We start from the raw sequence: 20,709 nt of genomic DNA on the forward strand, positions 1-20,709 counted from the left end.
CAACTACATTTGACATAATCGTAGAGCTCAAGTGTAAATGCCCACTACACATGACATACAGTTTAAAATCACCACCAAATGAAAAAATTTATAATAAAAACGAACCTCAATTAGCTATAGATCAAGAAGAATTACATAATTGGAAGCTTGTCAACCTACATTAATGTGAAAATTGATTAAAACTCAACAAACCCTAATTTTTCGAATATTGAAAAAAAACCAAAAAAATTTACCTTAGGTCGATCTAGGAAGAAGACAACATTAATTACTGGTACAAACTTGAAACTTGATGACTTTAGTAGAACGAAAGAAGATCCTTACAAGGTTGGAATGAAGAAGGAGAAATTAGAGAGATTGCGGCTCAAAAAGAAAATCCCGAAATGAACTGAGGAAGGAGAAGGTTTCTGGAAAAATATAAACCTGAAAGTCGCTGTTAGTAACAGCGACTTTCAACTTTTTATATTTTTTTTTTCCCCTAATTCGCTGTTACTAACAGCGACTTACCCGAGGCTAGGCTTGGACGTACGGAAGCTTATTTTAAGACATAAGTTTTCCCGAATCTTATATTTGGAATTAAATTGTTTTTTTATCTTATTTTTTTCAATCTTTCATTTTCAAAGATGACATTTAATGTTGACATCAGTTTCAAAGTCTTGCAGAAAAAGTTTAACATCTCCGTTCACTCCTCTACTTTTAGGAGTTTCTTGGCTGTCATTGAAGTTTCAAAAGTTAATATATGCTCCTGCTTCATGTAAATATGTTTCCAACATGATCATTAAATATATACTTTTTGTATAAGCGTCTCTATGTGCATGAATGTTAATTAGTTTAATTACACTTAATAATTGCTAAATACTCGTAATTACTACAATATAAAAGGAGCATTTCAGAACAATACCTAAATCCTAATTGATCTATCCAAGTTTTTGATCTTTCAGTCTTCAAAGCAACTCCTGACCATGAAAGTTCATACAGGCCGAAAATTCAAGGGCGTCATGTGGGCTAACAACTATGAATTCACGCCAAGCTTACATTAAAGGTAGTAATAAACGTTGGTAATGGGAATGAAAAACTAATATAATTTTGGTTGAAAAATCTTTTGTCTACCTTAATGGACATGCTTGTCCAACTTCAATCATCTTATTTTCTTCATAAAATTCATTCCAATGCATTACCATTAGGAGAGGTGGTATTAGGTAGTAATGGAAATTTATAAACAAAAAAACTTTTTTGTGATCAAAGTTTCCTTATTATGGGAATGATATGAAACTTTTCATAAAATTTTACACTATAAATTATTCTCATTACCACCATTTAATACCACTAACAAAACAGGTCGTAAAAGTACTGGATATAGAAGAATGAATGATTATACAACTATTCCACATTGAGACGCTCAGCAAGGCTGAAACCATATTTGAAAGCTCAGCTTCAGAATCATTATGATGGTGATTTTCTGATTGAATTTCACAGAAGATTGGAGCAGCGAATACAAAATTTGTTCAAAAGTCTTGCTGCCATGCTACTGGGTTCTGGAACTAGAGCAGAAGTTGCGCCGTTCCAGAAATGGAAGGTGTAAGACTCGTTCAGGATCTTTCGAAGAAGAGCATGCTGATGAGATTTTTCATCATCCGTCTCTGGCAAGACGAAATGTCTGTAAAAAATTAATAGAAAATTTTCGATCATTGTTCCAATAAGACACCATAAAATCTGAATCATACATAATTATCAATACCAGAAACAAATAGGAGTTCAACCACATCCTAAAATGTTGCCATAAGAAAGGAAAAAGGGCATGAACAAGCTTTAATAAAGAGTACTCCTTTACCTAAGGCCGTATTTGAGAAACTCTCATAGAAATCAAAATTATAACCCAAAATTTCTTTTTTTCGGAATGATACACCACATTTCATTATGCTCCCTTCTATCTACTATTATTATACCATTCATTTTTTTTTGACAATATTCAACGATCACTTATAATTTATATTCATTTTTAATTTATAAGTTTTAATAATAGTCAAGTGAAATCTTATTTTATTTGTTTCAATCTAAATTTTATTAATATCAATTTTGCATAATTATTAATCATACAAAGGCATTTAGTATTGAAATAATGCAATGATAGAGTACAAAAAATAAGAACATACAATTCTCAAGTATCGTTCAACATCACACCACAACACTAATTAAGCAAAATACACACAAAGATTATATTCCCTTCATTTCTCTATAAGTGTCACATATTGATTTTACACATGCACAAATTCAATCCTTAATAATCCTAGTTGTGCATGATAAAACATTATAAAAAAATTAATATTAATAAAAATTTACATAGAGACGAATTAAACAAAATCCTGCTTGACCACATTTTAACTTATAAATTAAGAATAAAATACAAATTAAGGTTTATGGGTGAATTAATGACAACCAAATGGGATATTTGAAGTGAAATGAAGATAGTAACAAGTTAAAACGAAATTGTAATTGTAATAATTTAAAAAGGTACAAAAAATTTTTAAAAAAGTAAAAACCTTTATTTTAAAGTAAAATCACAAAAAATTAATGCAGATTTGATGGTTATTTGATGGTCGAATTTTCAACCCAATTGTCGAGCAGAAAGAAATTTGATGTGCTATCGACCCTTTTCTTTTGAAGCTACTAATCAGTTGAAAATTGAGAAGACAATGGGATAATGCTCCTATTATAAATTTATACTATACATATTAGAAAATGGTAGGCTATATATAGGAAAACATCCATTAAAAATTATAAAAAGCTGATTATTTGGAAAGATACATGATCATCCAGCTTATGCATCACTAATCGAACCCACATATCATCCACTTGATGCTCCATACAAATCTAATCCACCCAATTGCACGGGCCTTCTAGGAATACTCACTAGTTAGCTTGCTAATTCGTGTAAGCTTTTGCTGGTATAAATCCTCACTCACTCCAACGGATAGCAAGAGAATATTCATTCTCTCCATCCCTCCTAATCTAACTAAACATGTGCAAAATCAATCCTAAGTGAATTCAAAAATAAGTCCTTAGTGGAGTAGACTTTGCTGGGTTACATTGTGCTCGGATGTACGCATGATACTCCTGTCTATCAGCACTACATGACTACTTATTAGTTGCTTACTCACTAAGCTTTCACTAGTCAACTGATTCCCACCCCTCACTGCCATACGCGGTTATGCTGCTTCTTGCTGCTCATAAGTTGCAGCGTGCTCGTACGCGACCATCGTGCGATGGCTCGCTAACTCAAGCACTCACCAAGCTGTTACTGAAACTTAACAGGTGCTTCTTGTTGCGTGCATGTTGTCTCGTTTAGGCGCTACACCTTGCACGTCCATGCTGTCTGATAGATCAGTTCATGCATCCGATGACAATGTGTTGCTTACCAAGACTAAATGTATACAACTATACCTAACTCCTGTTAACCCATCAACTTTTAGACGTAATATTTATCATGCCTGTAATTTGTACAAGCAGATTAATTGAAGCCCTTGCCTTGCACATTTGCACCAATGTAAATCTGTGATTCCAAAAGTAATCTAGGGGGTGTACTAGTTTGTAATGTTAGAAACTGCCAACATTTAAATCACCCCCAAACAGAAAAAAAAAAGAAAAAAAATTAAGCTGCAACAAAAAAATCCAAACGATGACAGACGTAAAGTGGCACTCATGTGTTTTGAGAAATCAAGGACCATGGTGACTGATAAATTTATGCTTGTACTCGTTTGCTTAGCCTGAATCAAAAGAATTATATTTTTGACTGAAAAAGACGCAAGTACAGATGGGTTGGGCTTGTATTAACCCGTATCCGACCAAATTCATCACCAAAATATTATTGTTCTTAGTTGCACTTTGGTTGGGTCAAAAAATCATCTGAGGTCTGCATAGCCATTTTCCATACCAGATTTTAAGTCGATAATCAATAATATAGAAGTACATAGCACCCAAAAAAATCAAAACTATTTCATGAGAATGTAGCACATAGAAATAGTTTCAAACCAGTCCAATGCCCAAGTTAGAAAGGAAAAAATAAAAATCAAAGGGTTTTACGTTTCTTCATGCTATATTACTATGTAAATACGGCATTGTCCATAATCTTTAATGAATATATAGAGTTGAAAAGTTTTCAACATTGTTTATATCTTCGGATAAGCATTTAGTCACCGCCTAGTAATACTCTTTCCGTTTTCGAAATTCCAGATATTTTCCGCAACAAAAAAAAAACACTACCAAAAATAGCACTCCGTATCACAAACTAGCATTAGTTCTCAAGGAGGTACCACCTAATATGGAGTTCTTGTTCTGAATCTTCTATAGGTATCAGAGTTGCCTAGTTTCTCAACAATCCACCTACTTAAATTGAACATATTTTCCTTCCACTGTAAAATGATTAAGTTATAATGAAACTGTATAGTGCTTAGAGAAGTTAAAAGTATGACTATACCTCTGGATATCATTTGAACTTATAGGAAAGAAAAACAATGTGGGTTGCACTTTCAGAGTCTTCTCTTTATTCATATCATTTGCTTTGCTAGAGAGATTTCCAGCCACTCTTGTTAGAAGATCAGCACCATTCCATCTCAGCAAGGTGTCATCATAAGATGAAACAAACTCTAACATGCATTGCATAATAAAGAAACTGCATTACATAATAAAGATATGAGAAAAACAGAAGATACTTTCAAATGTCAATAGAAGAAAAGAATAGAAAGGTGATTGCTCCAAGTTAGGCAATATGTAAGTGAAGAGCCACAGATTTTGTGCCAGAATGGATACACATTAGTATGAACCTAACCAATGCATTTTGCAATTTTGTCATGATATAATCTGACTGAAATATATATAATTCAAATAAGAGAAGGCCAACCCAAATTTCCAACACACACTTTGTCTCTAACGCTGATTTAAGGAATTTTTTCAAAAAAGTTACCACATTAATTTTGCACACTTGAATCCAGCTTGTTTGAATCAAGCCATCAACAAAAGAGTATTTTTCTTTTGTCACATCACAAGGTCTAATCCCACTAAAGTGTCGCACTATTGCTTTCTCAGTTTTCTTTATCCCAAGGCATCTACAAGCATGGATACGGTTATGTCTGCTGCTCTGCATACCTGATATGCACCACCTCAAGAAGGGTACAATTGAGTAATTTAAATTTGGATGGGGCACTGTCAGAGACATTTCGAGAACTGAAAATGGACATCTTGTGCCATCTCAAAGGCAGCCATGAGTGGGAAGGGAGGTTTTGACTGAACTCAGAACAAAGTAGAATGCACTTCAATTGGTCCTTCCATGTCCAGGTGGAGCAGTTACATAGACAGAAAGGAATACCAAAATAGATTATCGGTTTGACTTTTCAATCTCACTCCTTGCCTTTCTTTTCCATTTATTTTCTTTGAACAAGATAAATTCTTTCCAACAGAACATGTTCCCTATTTGTAATGAGCTAGAGTTTCTAAACTTGTTTTTACTTTGGTTACATTTTCCAATTTGATGTTACAAGATAAGGTTTTGTACATCCAACTCTCCCACCTTGCCTAAGTGGGTGAGACCCATTAATGGCCGCATTGAGGTTTTCCAAAATGTTGATTTCATTTTCTTTTTTGATTTCGCTACTACAACACTAGTATGTGCCAATGGCATAGTTCCTAATACATTAGTTCCAAAAAATTACTCCTAAATTGTTTTTGCAATAAAAAATATTCAGATACTTTTCTACAATCCATGAGAATAAGTATTCATAATTTTGAATATACAATTTTTGATGTGTATTAAAAACAATTTTGTAACCTTTTAGGAACTTTCCTTATCCCATCATTGTATTTGTCCTCATATTTGTATCTGCGCCAGTACTTATAATCGGTCCAAATCTTCGGCTATCCAATCAGATATCAAATATCAAAATATATACCCGACTATCCGGTATCCAAATATCAAAAGCTTACTATCCAACTTGGCATTCAATATTTGACAATCAGCTTGTTTGGTCAGCCCTTCTTTTCTCATACTTTTGGCCCACTATCCCCCACACTCCCGCAAACTATAGGACCTTAATCTATTTCCTTTCTCCATGTCTCATCTTTCTTTAATTTTTGTGCCAAACCCAGATGATGCAAATAGAACAAAAACATGAGGACCTAGTTAAAATTGATAAATAGATTCTTACAATATTAAAAAAAAAAAAAAAAAACAATCATACTATATTACTCTCCGTGTTTTACGAACAAGTCAAGAAATCGGGATATTAAATGTTTCATGATATATACCTGAGAGTTGGAAACATTGCCCCATGCAACAGAAGTGTAATGTATACTCCCTGTCCTATATATTTAGCCTAATTTACCAAAACTCACTTTATTATGTATAGTAATTTCTTTTGTTCTTACTCTAATTTGTTTGTAACAAATGGTTTAGATTAGGAGAGAGGAATTAAAGTAAAATGCATTGTTGAAAATGTGTTCTAATGGTAAAGAAAGTGGGGTCCACATCCTAAAAAGGACATATAGCTAAAATTTTAGGATAACAGGAAAATATAGCTAAAATTATGGGACAAAGGGAATAGAAATTTAGAGATGTTTCTAAATGTTCTTTACATCCACAACACATTTACTCCTTTATCCCAACCATTTAGCCCCATTGGCTTTTGGTACGGAAACTAAAAAATTTGATATAGTGGGTTAAAATAGTGAGTATTTAGAAATAAAAGAGAATACACATAGAACAAATGTTGGGATCATAATCAAAAATAAAGTAGAACAAATTCATTGGGACGAACTAAAATGGAAAATTGGACAAATTGAGTGGACAAAAGGGTATACACTAGGTCAATTTTCAAACTAGAGTAAATGCAACCCAAATTCACTACTTTTTGATAAGGATATGAACCATGTGCACAACAGTCAACCCATGGTTCGGTCCAGAATGATGACCAGATTGACCCAACACTAATTCAAGTACATAGCTCAACCCATGATGATAACCCAACCCAAAATCATGAAGGAAACAAGAATAGAGCAAGCCAGGCTCAAGTTCTAGCCCAAGAGAATCAAGGCAAACGAAAAACAACCTCAAACAACTCACAGATCAACAAGGCAACTGTTTGCCAATATTCTGACGACCAGGCCACCTTGCAACACTGCCTGAACCCTAACCAGACGCACCCAGGCCTGAACCAACCCAAAAGTGTCATCTTTACACATGGGCCTAGCCACCAAGGGCCAAGAACACTGCTGATGATACACACAAAGCTCTGAAATCCAAGCAGAAGGTGCCCCAGTCAGTGGATCAAAACTGACAGCAATCTGGGACTTAGGCTATTTTCTGTTTTTTGTTTAAGTAAAGTGTTGTTTGTCACGTGATGTAAACTAGCCGTTAGATTTTAGAAAGCTATATATAGACCTCTAATCATTGTGTAATGATTCATTCATCAATTCAAATTCAGATTTCATTGCTTAATTACTCATTTTTGTTTGTGTTGAAAATCCCCTTCTCATATTCCCTTGTGTGTGCGTGTTTAAGCAATCGGCCATTACAGAAGAGTGTGGAACACTTTCTGATTTTCTAGATTGTGGAACAATTTAGAGTGCAACCTTTCCATTCATTGAGTGGAACTCAGAGAAAGGTGTGTGGAGTCATCATAATTGGTGAGTGAAGCCAATCAGGGGAAGACTAAGGGCTGGCCTGAGAACCAAGAATTGGTTTCTTGGGTGGATTGGAGTGCTGAGTGTGTGTGTGTGTTTGAGTCAATCAACCTTACTGCAATTAAGGCGGCTGATTGTGTGTAAGACTAGGAGTTCGAAGGACTCTATCTTGGTGCAGGATAATAGATAGAGGTAGTTGCCTAAGTTGTCAGGTTATCCAACAAGAGTGTATAGCCATTCAATACAAACTCTTTGTCGTAGATGTTCGCCTTAGAGCAAGATCAAAGGATAAAAAAAACCTAAAGAGGAACGTCAAATTAAATGGTAGAGATTAAATGAGAGATAACTTTGACGTAGATGTTAAAAGTTTGAAAATAAGCTGATTGGGAGGTAACTTTGGATGTGGATGATATTTGGATAAAGATAAAAACTTTCATCACTCGAATTGCTGAGGAGATTTTAGGAGATTCAGGAGTATTATCTTGTTAAAAAGGATACAACATGGTGGAATGAGAAGGTCAATACAGCTATCAAGGAAGAGAAAAAATAATATCTTGCGATAGGAAAATACAGACATAAGGAAAACATTGCCAAACATAACTGAATAAATTCCAAGACAAAAGTAACAGTTTGCGGCAAAATTAAAGGCTTTAAAAAGGTGTTTGACAAACTAGATTCTAAAGAATGAAAAAAGATGTTTATAGGATGGCAAAGCGGAGAAAAGCAAAATAATGACATAGGTGTACTGCAGTGTATTATGGATAAGGATAAGAACTTACTAGTTCCGGACGAGAACATCAAGGATCGATGGAGGGAGCATTTTGATGAGCTAAATAATAGGGAATAAGAAAATGTTGTGTGGGACACAACAACCAATCCTTCAGATGAAAATAGAGAATTTATGTGAATAATACAAAAATAAGAGGTAGAGCACGCTTTGAATAACTAGTTCTGAACAAGAACATCAAGGATCGATGGAGGGAGCATTTTGATGAGCTAAATAATAGGGAATAAGAAAATGTTGTGTGGCAACAACCACTCCCTTAGATGAAAATAGAGAATTTATGTGAATGATACAAAAATAAGAGGTAGAGCACGCTTTGAAGAAAACGAAGCCAAAGAAAGTGGTTAGGCCAAATGGTATACCTATTGAGGTATAAAGATGCCTGGTGACGACATGGTGTTAAAACGCGGTCGCAGTCACGATTACGGGTCGCAGAAATGGATAAAATTTGGTTATCGCAGAACGGGTCGCAGGTATGTCATTTGTTTTTAGTTATTTTTTAAATTTATTATAATAAAAAAAATCAATCAATAAAAATTCGGTTATCGCAGAACTTTTCGCGGGTATGTCATTTCTGTGTACTATTTTAAAAAATAAGATATAAACAAGATATTCAATTTTTTAAATATTCAAAAATAATAAAATCACCTATATCATGACACTTATAACGAAGTACAAATATTTTAAGTGTGTTTCTACATAAAATGTTCTGACATACACAAGCCCACTAAATCTGAAAACATTTTAAAATAAAAAAAAAACAAAGTACTCATAGTAATAAGTAATAACAGTACAACTTGGCATACTTTTCTCATTTTTCAAGATTCGAACATTGAAACTTTATCTCTCTTCATTATGAGCTATGAGTTGGTTTTTCAGTTCACTGTTCTTTTTCTTCCCTTTCGCCCAAGCACCTCTAATGGTGACCATCCACTTTCATTTTCAAGATATCTTAGTAAGCTATATTTTCTTCTACATTATCTTTTTTATTTTATGGGTTTAATCTTGTAAAAACTATCAAGACTCGCCAAAACTTGACCAAACTCGCCATGAATATTGGAATATCTTCCGTTACAAGTTGTAAAATCCGATTCCAAATGGCCGATAAGCGTGATGGTACGCCGTTTTTACAAACTCCATTACAAATCGCGAGATCTTGGAACGGTGGACTGAAAATCCGTGTCAACTTGGTCCTTCCAAGTTAATTTGGCCGAGTTTTGATACCATGGGTGCGATTATAGTAACTTCGCTAACTGACTGTTCAACAAGATTTGGAGGACAAACAAAAGGCCCATTTACAAAAACAAAGGAAATGTCCAAGATAGCTCCAACTATTGAAGAATAAAACTCATGAGTCATACTATTAGTTATAAAAATAGTGATGGAGATACGTATGAAGAGATGCATCAGAATATCAAAGGACCATTTGAATCTATGTCTAGTTGTCTACAATTGAAGCAATTTAGAAACAAAGAAATAAGAAAGGATTTAAGAGTTACAAATATCGAGGAAGTGATGAAAGAAAATCGTTTAACATGGTTTGAACATGTGCAAATATGGGATATTAACAAATCGGTTAGAGAGATAGAAAGGTGGAGATTAAGGGACATAAAGAGATCGAGAACGACTGAAGATGACTATGAGGTCAGGAGTGTGTAACGGATCAGTCGGACCCGTTACCGAAACTAGATAGTATGGACACATCGAGTCTGCCCAATGACTCCTAAAAGAACCAATACTAACTATTCACTATTCAAAAGCCAATTTATCATTACAAGAGTGGCTCTTTATATAGCCTAAGCCCCAAAAGACAACTAAAATACAACTATTCTAATTAGCAAAACACAAAGACTAATTAATAGTGAAATGACGATAATGCCCTTGGACCCTTTGACCAAATTCATCACATTACCGACCCCCTAAAGTTCTACCTTGCCCTCAAGGTGGATAAAAATTTACTTGGCGTTCCACTGTTAGCAAGCAGAATGAGGATAAATGATTGAGAAAAATTTTCCCGAAATTAGCCGACTTGGGTAGATTGTAGGAAAATTAGTCGAAAAATAATTCACAAAATTGGTGTGTGAATTTAAGAGATTAAGAGGTCAAGGCTTGAAAAAGGAGTGAAAATAAATTGGAATGGGTTGAAAGTCTCAAAAATTCTTGGGCTTTGAATGCCTTGGGTTATTCTCAAAATGAAAATTAAAATTAAAAATAAAATAAAAAAAACATCATGGTCCTCACATTTCAGATCAGTTCTGAATTCTGATAACAGTATTCCAAGTTGAATTTTCAGAACCTGATTTTCCAACTTATCATCAGATTCCCAATGTAGTATCTTTCTCCTTCCAATTTGAATTCTCAGAACCTGATTCCCCCCTTTTTTTTCCCTCCTTACTAAAAAGTAAAGACCCATATTCTTCCTGATTTTCCCTTCTCTCTCTCTCCTTCAACCCCAAAAACCTTTGGATTTTTGTTTCTCTCCAAGCCTTCCTCCTCACGCGGGTAATCCGCCGCCGGTTCCCGGGGAGCCACATCTCTAACGACCAACAGAGTACCTACTCGCCGATCCCACAACCTTCTTCTGTTGGCATTTCTTTTTTTTTTCTTGCCCTATTTTATCTCCGCTCTACCACCTTTCTTCTCTGCCATCTTCACCATTGCCGGCCACTTCTCCGGCAACCACCCACATTTTTTTGGCGACCGTAAGCACCGCTCAAACGCCGCCTCAATTTCTTTCCTTTCTATTTAATTCTTTTAACCACACAATCCCTAACTTTTCCTTGCTCTTGCTCACCGTGTTTTTAAACCCCACCACACAATTCGTTGCCGCAATTGCCGCCTCTGTTTTCCAAGATCCTTCAGATTTTCCGGCAAACTCATTGGCTGTCTGTTTTCCTAGTCTACCACCAGACCCGCTACCAACTTGAACATCAAAAGCCCTCACTTTTTTCTTACGTTTCTTCCAAGGTACATCTTCCCACACACTCCTCCTGGTCCTTCTCCTTGCACTTCCACACGGGCCACTACACGTGCCTCCACATGCGGTTGTACAAACTCTTTCTTTTCGTTTTGTTGAATACCTTCTTTTTTTTCTCCCTTCTTTTTCGGTCTTTTTCTATTTCCCTTTTCTTCTTTATTTCTTCATATTTCCTCTGGTACTTTATGTTTGTCTTTTTGTTTCTGACAATTTCTTTATGCTTCTTTCCCATTTTGCCTAACTTCTCCTCTTCCTTTTCCACCACATTTAGGTACTCTTCTTGGTAATTCTCTTCATGAACTATTATGTGTTCCTCACATATACCCTTAATCTCTTCTTTGAATTTTAGATCTGTTTGGCCTTCAACCTCTTCATTAAACCCTGAATCTTCACAAATTGTGCTTTCTTCAATACAGGAAACATGTTCTTTGCAGTCTTGAAACATCTTGACCAATTCTTTCATATCTTCAAAGTTTCCCATATTTGTTTGCGTAATGCTAGTCAACTGGTTATATTGTTTCAACTTCAAGTAGTTTGTCACCCATATTATGCTGTCATCGACGAGTCTCCGGTCACCGGAATCGTACCGCTCTGATACCATTATAACAGATCAGTCGGACCCGTTACCGAAACTAGATAGTATGGACACTTCGAGTCTGCCCAATGACCCAAAAGAACCAATTCTTATTATTCACTATTCAAAAGCCAATTCATTATTACAAGGGTGGCTCTTTATATAGCCTAAGCCCCAAAAGACAACTAAAAAACAACTATTCTAATCAACAAAACACAAAGACTAATTAATAGTGAAATTACGATAATGCCCTTGGACCCTTTGACCTAATTCATCACAAAGTGCTACACTTACAGATTGTGATTGCAAAAAATCAAAATGAATGGAGAACAAGAATCTACGTGGACGACCATTAAAACTAATATATTGCTTCATATAGTCGATCCCAACGTTTTCGAATTACAGCCTGACATTGTTGTGTTTTTTCAAAATAAGTAATTTACTCTGTAACCCATAGAAAAAGTTTGCATAAAGGTCGTGATGCTGCGGATGCGGCGCCTCATGGTGTTATGATTACTATGTGGACATCAGAATGTGAAATGCCAACTTGAGAAAAAGCCATTTTATCAATCTAATTCATATACTCCATAAAAAAAAATTCAAATTTAAACTTATAATAGACCATTTAGAACCTAATACACTTTCAAAAAGATAATAATGGCTAATATGTTAGAATATCAGCTTATAATGGTTATTGCTACGTGATTTTGAATCACAAGTTACATACTGGGGTTTAGCGATTTGATAAGCTTAAAATTCGCTATAGGTGATGTAACTACCTCATTTTTATTTCATTTTGTAAGTACTTAATCCTCCAAAGCATAATGCTCGTACTTTTTGTTAATAATTACTTGTGCAGATGGCTAAGTTTACATATACATATCAATAACATGGAAGAGTAAGAAAATGTGTTATTAATTGGTTTAAATACCTGTGCTTACTGAAAACCATAACGGCACCATTCAAAGTACTCCCAAGAGCCACCTTCTCCGATCCAACTGAATTTCTAAATGTAGATATTGGCTTGAGAACTACAATGTCGCAATCTAGATATACACCCCCATACCTGTAATAAGTTTTCAATATTCATCCATGAAAAGCCATAAAGTAAGATTATCATCCAAACAAAAAAATTAAAAATAGACAAATATAAATATGGTTTGCATGCAGTCCTTCACGTTTGCAATGATAAACATATACTCTCTTCGTACCTAAATATTGTTCCCACAAGGAATGTTCAAAAAAATTAAGAAAAAAAAATGTAATTTTTATGATTGGGATAATGATAAGATAGATATTGAAAACATTTTATATTGAATTTAATTGTAAGATAGCAACATGTAGAGATCATATTCATATGAATAAAAAAATAAAAATAGACAAATATAAATATGGTTTTTTATATATCAAATATTTTAATTTGGTTTTAATTGTAATAGTGAACATGTAGGGACCACAAGAATAAAGTATTGAAATTTTTTTAAAAAAGTAATGACAATTTCTTCCACATATGTAAAAATAAGGATTTCATATGACTAAAATAATAGGATGACAATAGAAAGATTTTTTGTGGAAACAACAAATGGAACTGCCCAAATGGCAAATGAGGAACATCATTTAGAAACGGAGGGAGTATTAGTGGGTGGTTTTTGAGAGAACGCAAGCATTTCAAATATGTTAGGGCGTCTTATTCTTGATTCTTTCTCATGCAGAAAAAAGCACCCTTTAATCAGATATTATGGCAACCATTCTGAAAAAGTCTCGTAAGACGGAAAGTAAGAATTAGTTTGATCAATGATGCATGGCATACAAACAAAAGCAAAAATGCTTTCCAATCTAGAAACCATACTTGCAGTTAATAGGCAGCACGCCTAGGTCCTTTAGAAATGACTCATTTGCAATTAAAAAGCCACTCCCAAGTCCCTTTTTCCTATAATGGAAACTTTACAATAGAATTTAACAATAAAAAATAAGCTGTCAAGATGCAAGGTCTCCTGTTATCCTAAGCTATGTTCTACGTCAAATGAAACTCCAGTGATCCTAAGCTCTGTGCCGAGTCAAATCAACATCATGATCATAATTGTTGTTTTAATGTTCTTGTTCAGCAGAAGCAACAACTGTTAAGCAATATGGGCTTATGGTTGAAGCTGATAGGTATTCTTTAATATGACAAGCACGTGTAAGTTATTCTATGAAATTGCATATTGCTATGATTCCAAACAAACTCCAAAGTTCTCAAAGGATCATAGTTCATGCCCAACTAACATAAATGTCCCAAAAGACTCTCATTCATGAGAAAAATGCAACTTATATAAAATGTAAACGAGCTACATATTGCAATTTGCAAATGCAAATTCTCCCTTACAATCCCTACTAGATGGTCCATAAGACATGAAACTGATTCATAAACTTGAATTCACACTTTCTAACTATATAGCTCATTCTATTTATTATTTCTTGGCAGGTGACTAAAATTTATTACTACCATAGTTTGTTACAAAAATAAGTTTTCTTTGATAAAGATGCAATGAAAGTATGCCTTGGGCCTTTTGATTTAAAATTAGTTACATGCAAAACAAAAACTGGACAAAAAAAATTATAGAATGGGTAATGCCAGAAAACTAGACATTGCTATATAAATGAAACAAATATGCTAAGACTTTTGACTGTTTAGCTTACTTGTAGAGTGCTGCAAGCCGGACAAGTTCACTATAGTGAATAGAATAAAATTTTGTTGTCCTCCATTCATGCCAAATAGAAGCAAAAATACTCGTAGGTGTATCTTTCAGCAGTTCTTCTAAGTTTGGCATTGCAACCGCAATTTTGAAACTAGTCAAGATAAGAAAGTATTACATCAAGCGAACAGCTAATCTTCAATAACTGCAATATTGATACACGTTTAAACAAGAAATTCAGAGTTTCCTCCCAAAAGTAACATGAGGACATCTTCAAAATATTAAAATAGAAGTACCATCGTTAAACCAACCTATTGTTCACCGGCAATTCAAAAAAATAAAGGTGAATGGGCAGAACGAGTTATGGTGGTAACTCGCATATTGAATGGGTTGGATTAGAGTCAAATCTTCTAGCCACTTCAAAAAATGAGATATGTCGAGGTTGTGCGCTTGGAGAAAAATACACATATTTATATTTTTGAATGGACTACACTTACAGTTGTGATTAAGGTTTTGGGATTGTTGTGTTGTGTTGTGTTGCGTGAATTCAAACCCAGTCAAACACAACTTGATTTCCACCCCTAATTCTTTTGCTCAGAGTTGTATTTAATAGAATGGAGGCGTTTGAGAGACAATCAAAGTGTTGAGTAAAGGATTCATGCCATTGCGATGCAACACAAGTAAAAAGAAAATAAAATATCAAAGTAGCATAGGCTATGTGACTAACAATAATAGAAGTTATTGGCACCCATTAAACATTTGATGTTACAAGACCAGAATTTATGGAGGTATTAAGCATTTAACCCAAAAATCACGCATGAAGAATTTAAATATACATAAATTAGCAAATGAAGGAGTATTAATTAAAAATTCAAGCCATGTATTATATGCTCCATATGAAGGATTTGCAAAAATATGAAAGCTTTAAATCAACCATACCCATCCTTCACAAACTCTTTGAAGAAATCAAGTTCAACTGTCTCTGAAAATACAACAACACAAGCATGTGGGTGGTGAAATAGCACGCTTTCAAGGCTTCTTTGGTGTCTGACTGTATACATCCAAGGGGGTGAGTTCCAAACCATAAATACCCTCATTGAACACTTGGATTTCTTGAAAAAAGATTCCATAAAATTTGAAAATGATAAATAAGGATGCAGTCCAGGAAAATATCCCCATCTTCTACCATCAGCATGCATAAATTTTGGAGAATTGGACTTGATATGCACTATTGAATTTGCAAATATTTGCATATCTTTGTGCTTTTTACTGAGAGAAAGATCGTTATCTCCTGAGTTGATCTCCAAAGTTTTGTTACATACTCCTTTATCAACAAGATTACATGATGCATTAAATTTATCCTCATATAGAGTTGGAAATCTACGACCGATCTCAAATTCTTGATGTTGAAGGGTATTGATGGTTAAAGGATCATGAGAGCCACCATTATCTTGTTGGGATAAGCTTGAACGGTACGTTGACAGACGATTGTGTAGAAGCGACATTGATAAGAGAAACAAGAGCATAATCATCAAGGCACAACATGGTGTGCGATAGATGTTGCGTTGTCGTGGGGATACTACGTTCAACATTTTTGCCTTCACTACAGAATAATGCACAATCAACTTTTCACATCTCAAGGGTTTCTAAAATAATCACATTAACAACTTTGTTATACCTAGCAACACTTTATTTTTAATTATTTGGAAGTGTTGCAACGGTAAATGCCTAGTATCATTGTACTATGTAGCACCTCGTTTTCATAATTGAATTTCAAAGGTTCATGGGTAGTGTAAAATAAGATTAATAGGAATAGAAAAGCCATAGATACACTACTAAAATTCACATCAAACAAGTCAAAATTCACGTTCACATATTACAAATGAATGGAAGGAAAAAAAAAGCACATAAAAAACAAAGATAATCATACCAATCACACATCAGTGGCAGTACGGCACGGCAGCAAGGTAGAATGAGAGGGGCACCATTATGTTAAGGTGTTTAACACAATATCAGTCTGCAGTGCACCTATCCCAATCTATTTCACAAATCAATAATAGAATAAACTCTAAATATCTCGTCTATTCCTAAATCACCAACTGTTACATGTATACTCAAACTTAATCATCGAATTCACGAAGGGTCAAAATGAAAGTACAACCTTAAATCTAAAATATATTACCATAATCCAAATGTCCAATAGGTTCTCAAATCCAACAAATTATCAACCCTACTTACACAGTTACACGTCACTAGTTACTCCCTTTGGTAGTAATGACTACAAGCATTTATTAGATTCACAAATTTTTAACAATCAAGAGAACCAATTCATTACATTCAATTGATAAGACAATTAACAAATAGAGGTAGAAAAGTATATTTCATTTAAATATCAACGTCAGATTAACACATGTGCTTTAATCTTTTTAAAATTTTGATGCAAAAATGTTGAGTATGGCCCAAATTTAAGACCTAAATCTTGGCTCACTTAGTCTCCTTAAAGTATAGAAATACCTAGCATGTTCATGACATCACTCAAAGAAAAGGGTAGAACATGGTACTAGAACTTTCTACAAATTAGTTTAATTACACCGACATAATAATATCGGAGCTACTTGCCGCCATCACATCTTATCAATAGATGTTGCTCATTTCCAATTTCATTCAAAGAGTGAAGCTAGCTACAACAATCCAATCTTAAAATAATCCACTAAACCTCCATTCCTGCATTGTATAATACACACAATAATTTTATCCCCTATTTTTATATCCCTTTGTAAGTTTATAGTGAGAGCCTATTTTTATATACTTAAATTTAGGGTTCTTGTACTACTCTCATAATGTTAGTATGTAGTGGCTTTATTTACAATGTGTGTGTTCCTTTTAGTACTTATCTTGCATTAATATCTTTTTATATATATCTCGATTCTCGATTAATCTATACTTCCGCATACGCCTATCCACCCCTAACAAGTGGTATTAGAGCTGACTGTTAAAAATGTCGACTAAGTTCAAGATTGAGAAATTTGGTGACAAGATAAGTTTCAGTATCTGGAGGGTCCAGATGAAGGCCAATCTTACACAAAATGGGTTAAAAAGGCTCTAGAAGGAATGTAAAACGCTGTCAACAATGACGGAAGAGTAATGGCAAGAGTTGGATGAGAAAGCATTGTCAGCGATCCAAATTTGTCTAACTAAGGAGGTTTTACGCGAGGTAATACATGAGGAGACTGTTGTCAGCCTAGCCTATGATTAAAACTTGAGTCCCTCTACATGAGCAAGAGCCTCACTAATAAATTACGCCTCAAATAAAAGCTTTATACTATCCACACTGCCGAAGGTACTCCTATTCAAAATCATTTTTATGAAAGTTCTATTGTAGTAGATCCTGAAAATTTAGATGTCAAGATTGAAGATGAGGATAAAGTTGTGCTGTAATTGTCTCACTTCCTCCTTCATACAAACACTTCAAGGAAATTATGTTACATGGTAATAATGAGACTTTGTCTTTCGAAGACATTAAATCTCATTTACTTGCAAAAGAAAATTTTGACCTTGAAGTGCCTTCCAATGATTACGGTGAAGGATTAAATACAAGTGACAAGACACACGACAAAATAATTAACAAATATTGTACAATGACCATAAAACAAAAAAAAAATTGTAAATATTGTAAGAAGCATGGGCACTATGTTTTTGATTGCTTTAAATTAAATTGAATAAAAAACTTGAAAGAGAAGAAAAAGATAGAAAAAGGTAATAATGACATTGTTGGAGTCGATTTGGATATATTGAGTCGGATGATGTTCTTTTTGCTACTTCTCTAGAGAGACGTAAATATCCTAATTGGGTGCTTGATTCTAGTTGCAAGTACCATATTTATTCGCAAATAGACCACTTTATTGGTTTTCAGCCGATAGAAAATAGATTCGTCTCTATAAGAAATGGTTCCTACTGCAAAGTACATGGTATTGGCTCTATACGGATCAAGGCACATGATGGTGATATCAAAATTTTAACTAATGTTCATCATGCTCCTGATTTAAAAAAAACGTAATCTTTTTGGGCACTCTTGACAAGGTGGAGTACAATAAAGTCTCTTAAGGTGCTCGTGAACTCTTGAAGGCCATTAGATACTAAAATCTCTACATCTTACAAGGATCTTTTATGGCTTCTCCACACACTACCCCGGTTCGGCTCCAACGCCATTATCATACGGGTACAAACATATCACATTTAGATAATCCCTAACTGCAAATGGGAATGCTTGTGAAATATTTACATAATTCTCTTCGGAATCTATGCGAAAAATACCCCATAATCTTGTGCCAAGGTGGAGATTGTTGAGTGTGGCCCAACTTTATTGCCTAAATCTTGGCTCACTTAGTCTCCTTAAAGTATGGAAATATTTAGCAGATTCATGACATCACTCAAAGAAAAAGGTAGAACATGGTATTAGAACTTTCTACAAATTAGTTTAATTACACTGACATAAATGTCGGCGTTGCTTGCTACCATCACATCTTATTAATAGATGTTTCTCATTTGCAAATCCTTTCAAGAGAGAAGCTACTAAAGCAATCAAGTCTTACACAATCCACTAAACCTCCATTCCTACATTATATAATACACAAATTAATTTTGTTCACTAGTTTTACATCCCTTTGTAAGTTTATTGTGAGAGTTTATATTTTATATTTTATCCTAAAATTTAGGGTCCTTGTACTACTCACATAATTTTTTAATATATAGTGGATTTATTTACATTGGGTGTGTTCCTTCTACTTATCTTGTATTTATACCTTTTATATATTTCTCGATCAGCCTACACTTCCACATACATCTACCCAAAATGGCGGACCCAAGGTTTAGAGTCCCTAGGAGCACAAATAAATAGAAGAAATTTTACAAAAATTTCGGCATAATTATATTTGTAAAAAGAACTAAATTTTTTTTCATTCATTCAAATTAACATATAAAAGCACGAAAATTTCAAACTAAAACCAAAGTAATGTAAAAGATAAAAATTAATGCCATCCCCATCTTAAATAGTGGCAGCACAAAAGATTGGAAATTTCAATAATTTCATACAATCTCTAGATTTAATTAATCTTGAATTTCATTACTTAAGAGTTCCCAAACACTGAACTTACTTTTAAAACTAAAGCCAATAACATAAAAATAATTTACCCCGAATCATTTAGTAAACCACTATTATTTTTATTTCAGAATACCAAACCCTAAATTTGTTAAAATCCTAACCTCCAAAACTACAACCAACAAAGATGCAAAATCCAAACAACATCAAGATTCAAGAAAAAAATCGTGAACATCACATAACGCCGATTATGGAAGCCTGGACCCGTGCCACCATATGCCCCACTGTACGTCCGCCTATGTTAGACTATCCACCCTAACAAGAAAAATAATATTAAACGAATGATATGAAGAGAGTATGTACCATAATCAACTGGGCTGAATCCTACAGTTCACAACCCCTGGTTGGAAATCCGAGGAAACATATGATGTCTTCAACCCTGAATTTATTTGAACATTTAAAAAAGGAAAATGAAAAAGCAAAAAAAATTTCTTCTTAATAAAAAACTCAAGTAGACAGAAGCTTGAGATTGTAAAACAAGAAATCAGACATTAATGATAGAGATATAGAGATATTTGACAAGTTATATACCAGTGAGGAGCGATCTGTGGTGTCGTGCGGTGTGGGATGTGAAGTACAGCGGTGTCAACGGCTCCGTAGATCGTCGCTGCTACAGTTGTCTGCTTGCCTACTTGCGTGAGGCGAAGCTTGTGAGCCGAGACTCGTCACTCGTGAAGCGTAAATAATCCGAAAAGGTGCAAATTCAGTTTTAATAAAAGCGTTTGTTCCTACTTTTCATTAATCTAAATAATATTAGTATGAACTTTGGAGAGTTAAAAGAGAAAATAAATAACTAAAAGAGAAATTTCGGGTTTTGGATTGGTGTTTTTGTGGGGCTTTTTTTTTTTTTTTTTTTTTTTTGGTGTTTTTGGA

At 34.3% G+C, this 20,709-nt stretch overlaps 1 protein-coding gene across 3 annotated transcripts; it reads right to left on the reverse strand.

The window, feature by feature from the left end:
- Window positions 1-523: 523 nt before the first annotated feature.
- On the reverse strand, window positions 524-20,634 carry LOC130802038 (uncharacterized protein At4g19900-like). 3 transcript variants are annotated; one of them, XM_057665958.1, is made up of 8 exons: window positions 20,368-20,629; window positions 20,140-20,215; window positions 16,609-16,716; window positions 15,618-16,281; window positions 14,683-14,832; window positions 12,935-13,069; window positions 4,472-4,666; window positions 528-1,654 (listed from the first exon to the last, which is right to left on the reverse strand). In XM_057665958.1, exons 4-8 carry the CDS (start codon window positions 16,268-16,270, stop codon window positions 1,468-1,470), a joined length of 1,320 nt encoding a protein of 439 aa, XP_057521941.1. In that variant the 5' UTR covers window positions 16,271-16,281; window positions 16,609-16,716; window positions 20,140-20,215; window positions 20,368-20,629; the 3' UTR covers window positions 528-1,467. The 3 variants fall into 3 exon arrangements, with proteins under 3 accessions (XP_057521943.1, XP_057521942.1, XP_057521941.1); XM_057665960.1 differs by lacking the exon at window positions 16,609-16,716 and having other exon boundaries at window positions 524-1,654; window positions 15,618-16,276; window positions 20,368-20,634; XM_057665959.1 differs by lacking the exon at window positions 16,609-16,716 and having other exon boundaries at window positions 524-1,654; window positions 20,368-20,634.
- Between the last annotated feature and the right edge of the window lie 75 nt (window positions 20,635-20,709).

This window comes from Amaranthus tricolor, chromosome 16 (assembly GCF_026212465.1).
Source record: "Amaranthus tricolor cultivar Red isolate AtriRed21 chromosome 16, ASM2621246v1, whole genome shotgun sequence".
In the NCBI taxonomy this organism is placed as follows: domain Eukaryota; kingdom Viridiplantae; phylum Streptophyta; class Magnoliopsida; order Caryophyllales; family Amaranthaceae; genus Amaranthus; species Amaranthus tricolor.

What these genes read in the sequence shown, in the direction of transcription:
- LOC130802038 (XM_057665960.1), bottom strand. An exon ending in CGGCTTGCAGCACTCTACAA is followed by an intron (nt 13,070 to 14,682) that starts GTAAGCTAAACA and finishes AACTTATTACAG; the next exon opens with GTATGGGGGTGTATATCTAG. An exon ending in AGTTCAAATGATATCCAGAG is followed by an intron (nt 1,655 to 4,471) that starts GTATAGTCATAC and finishes AATTTTTTACAG; the next exon opens with ACATTTCGTCTTGCCAGAGA.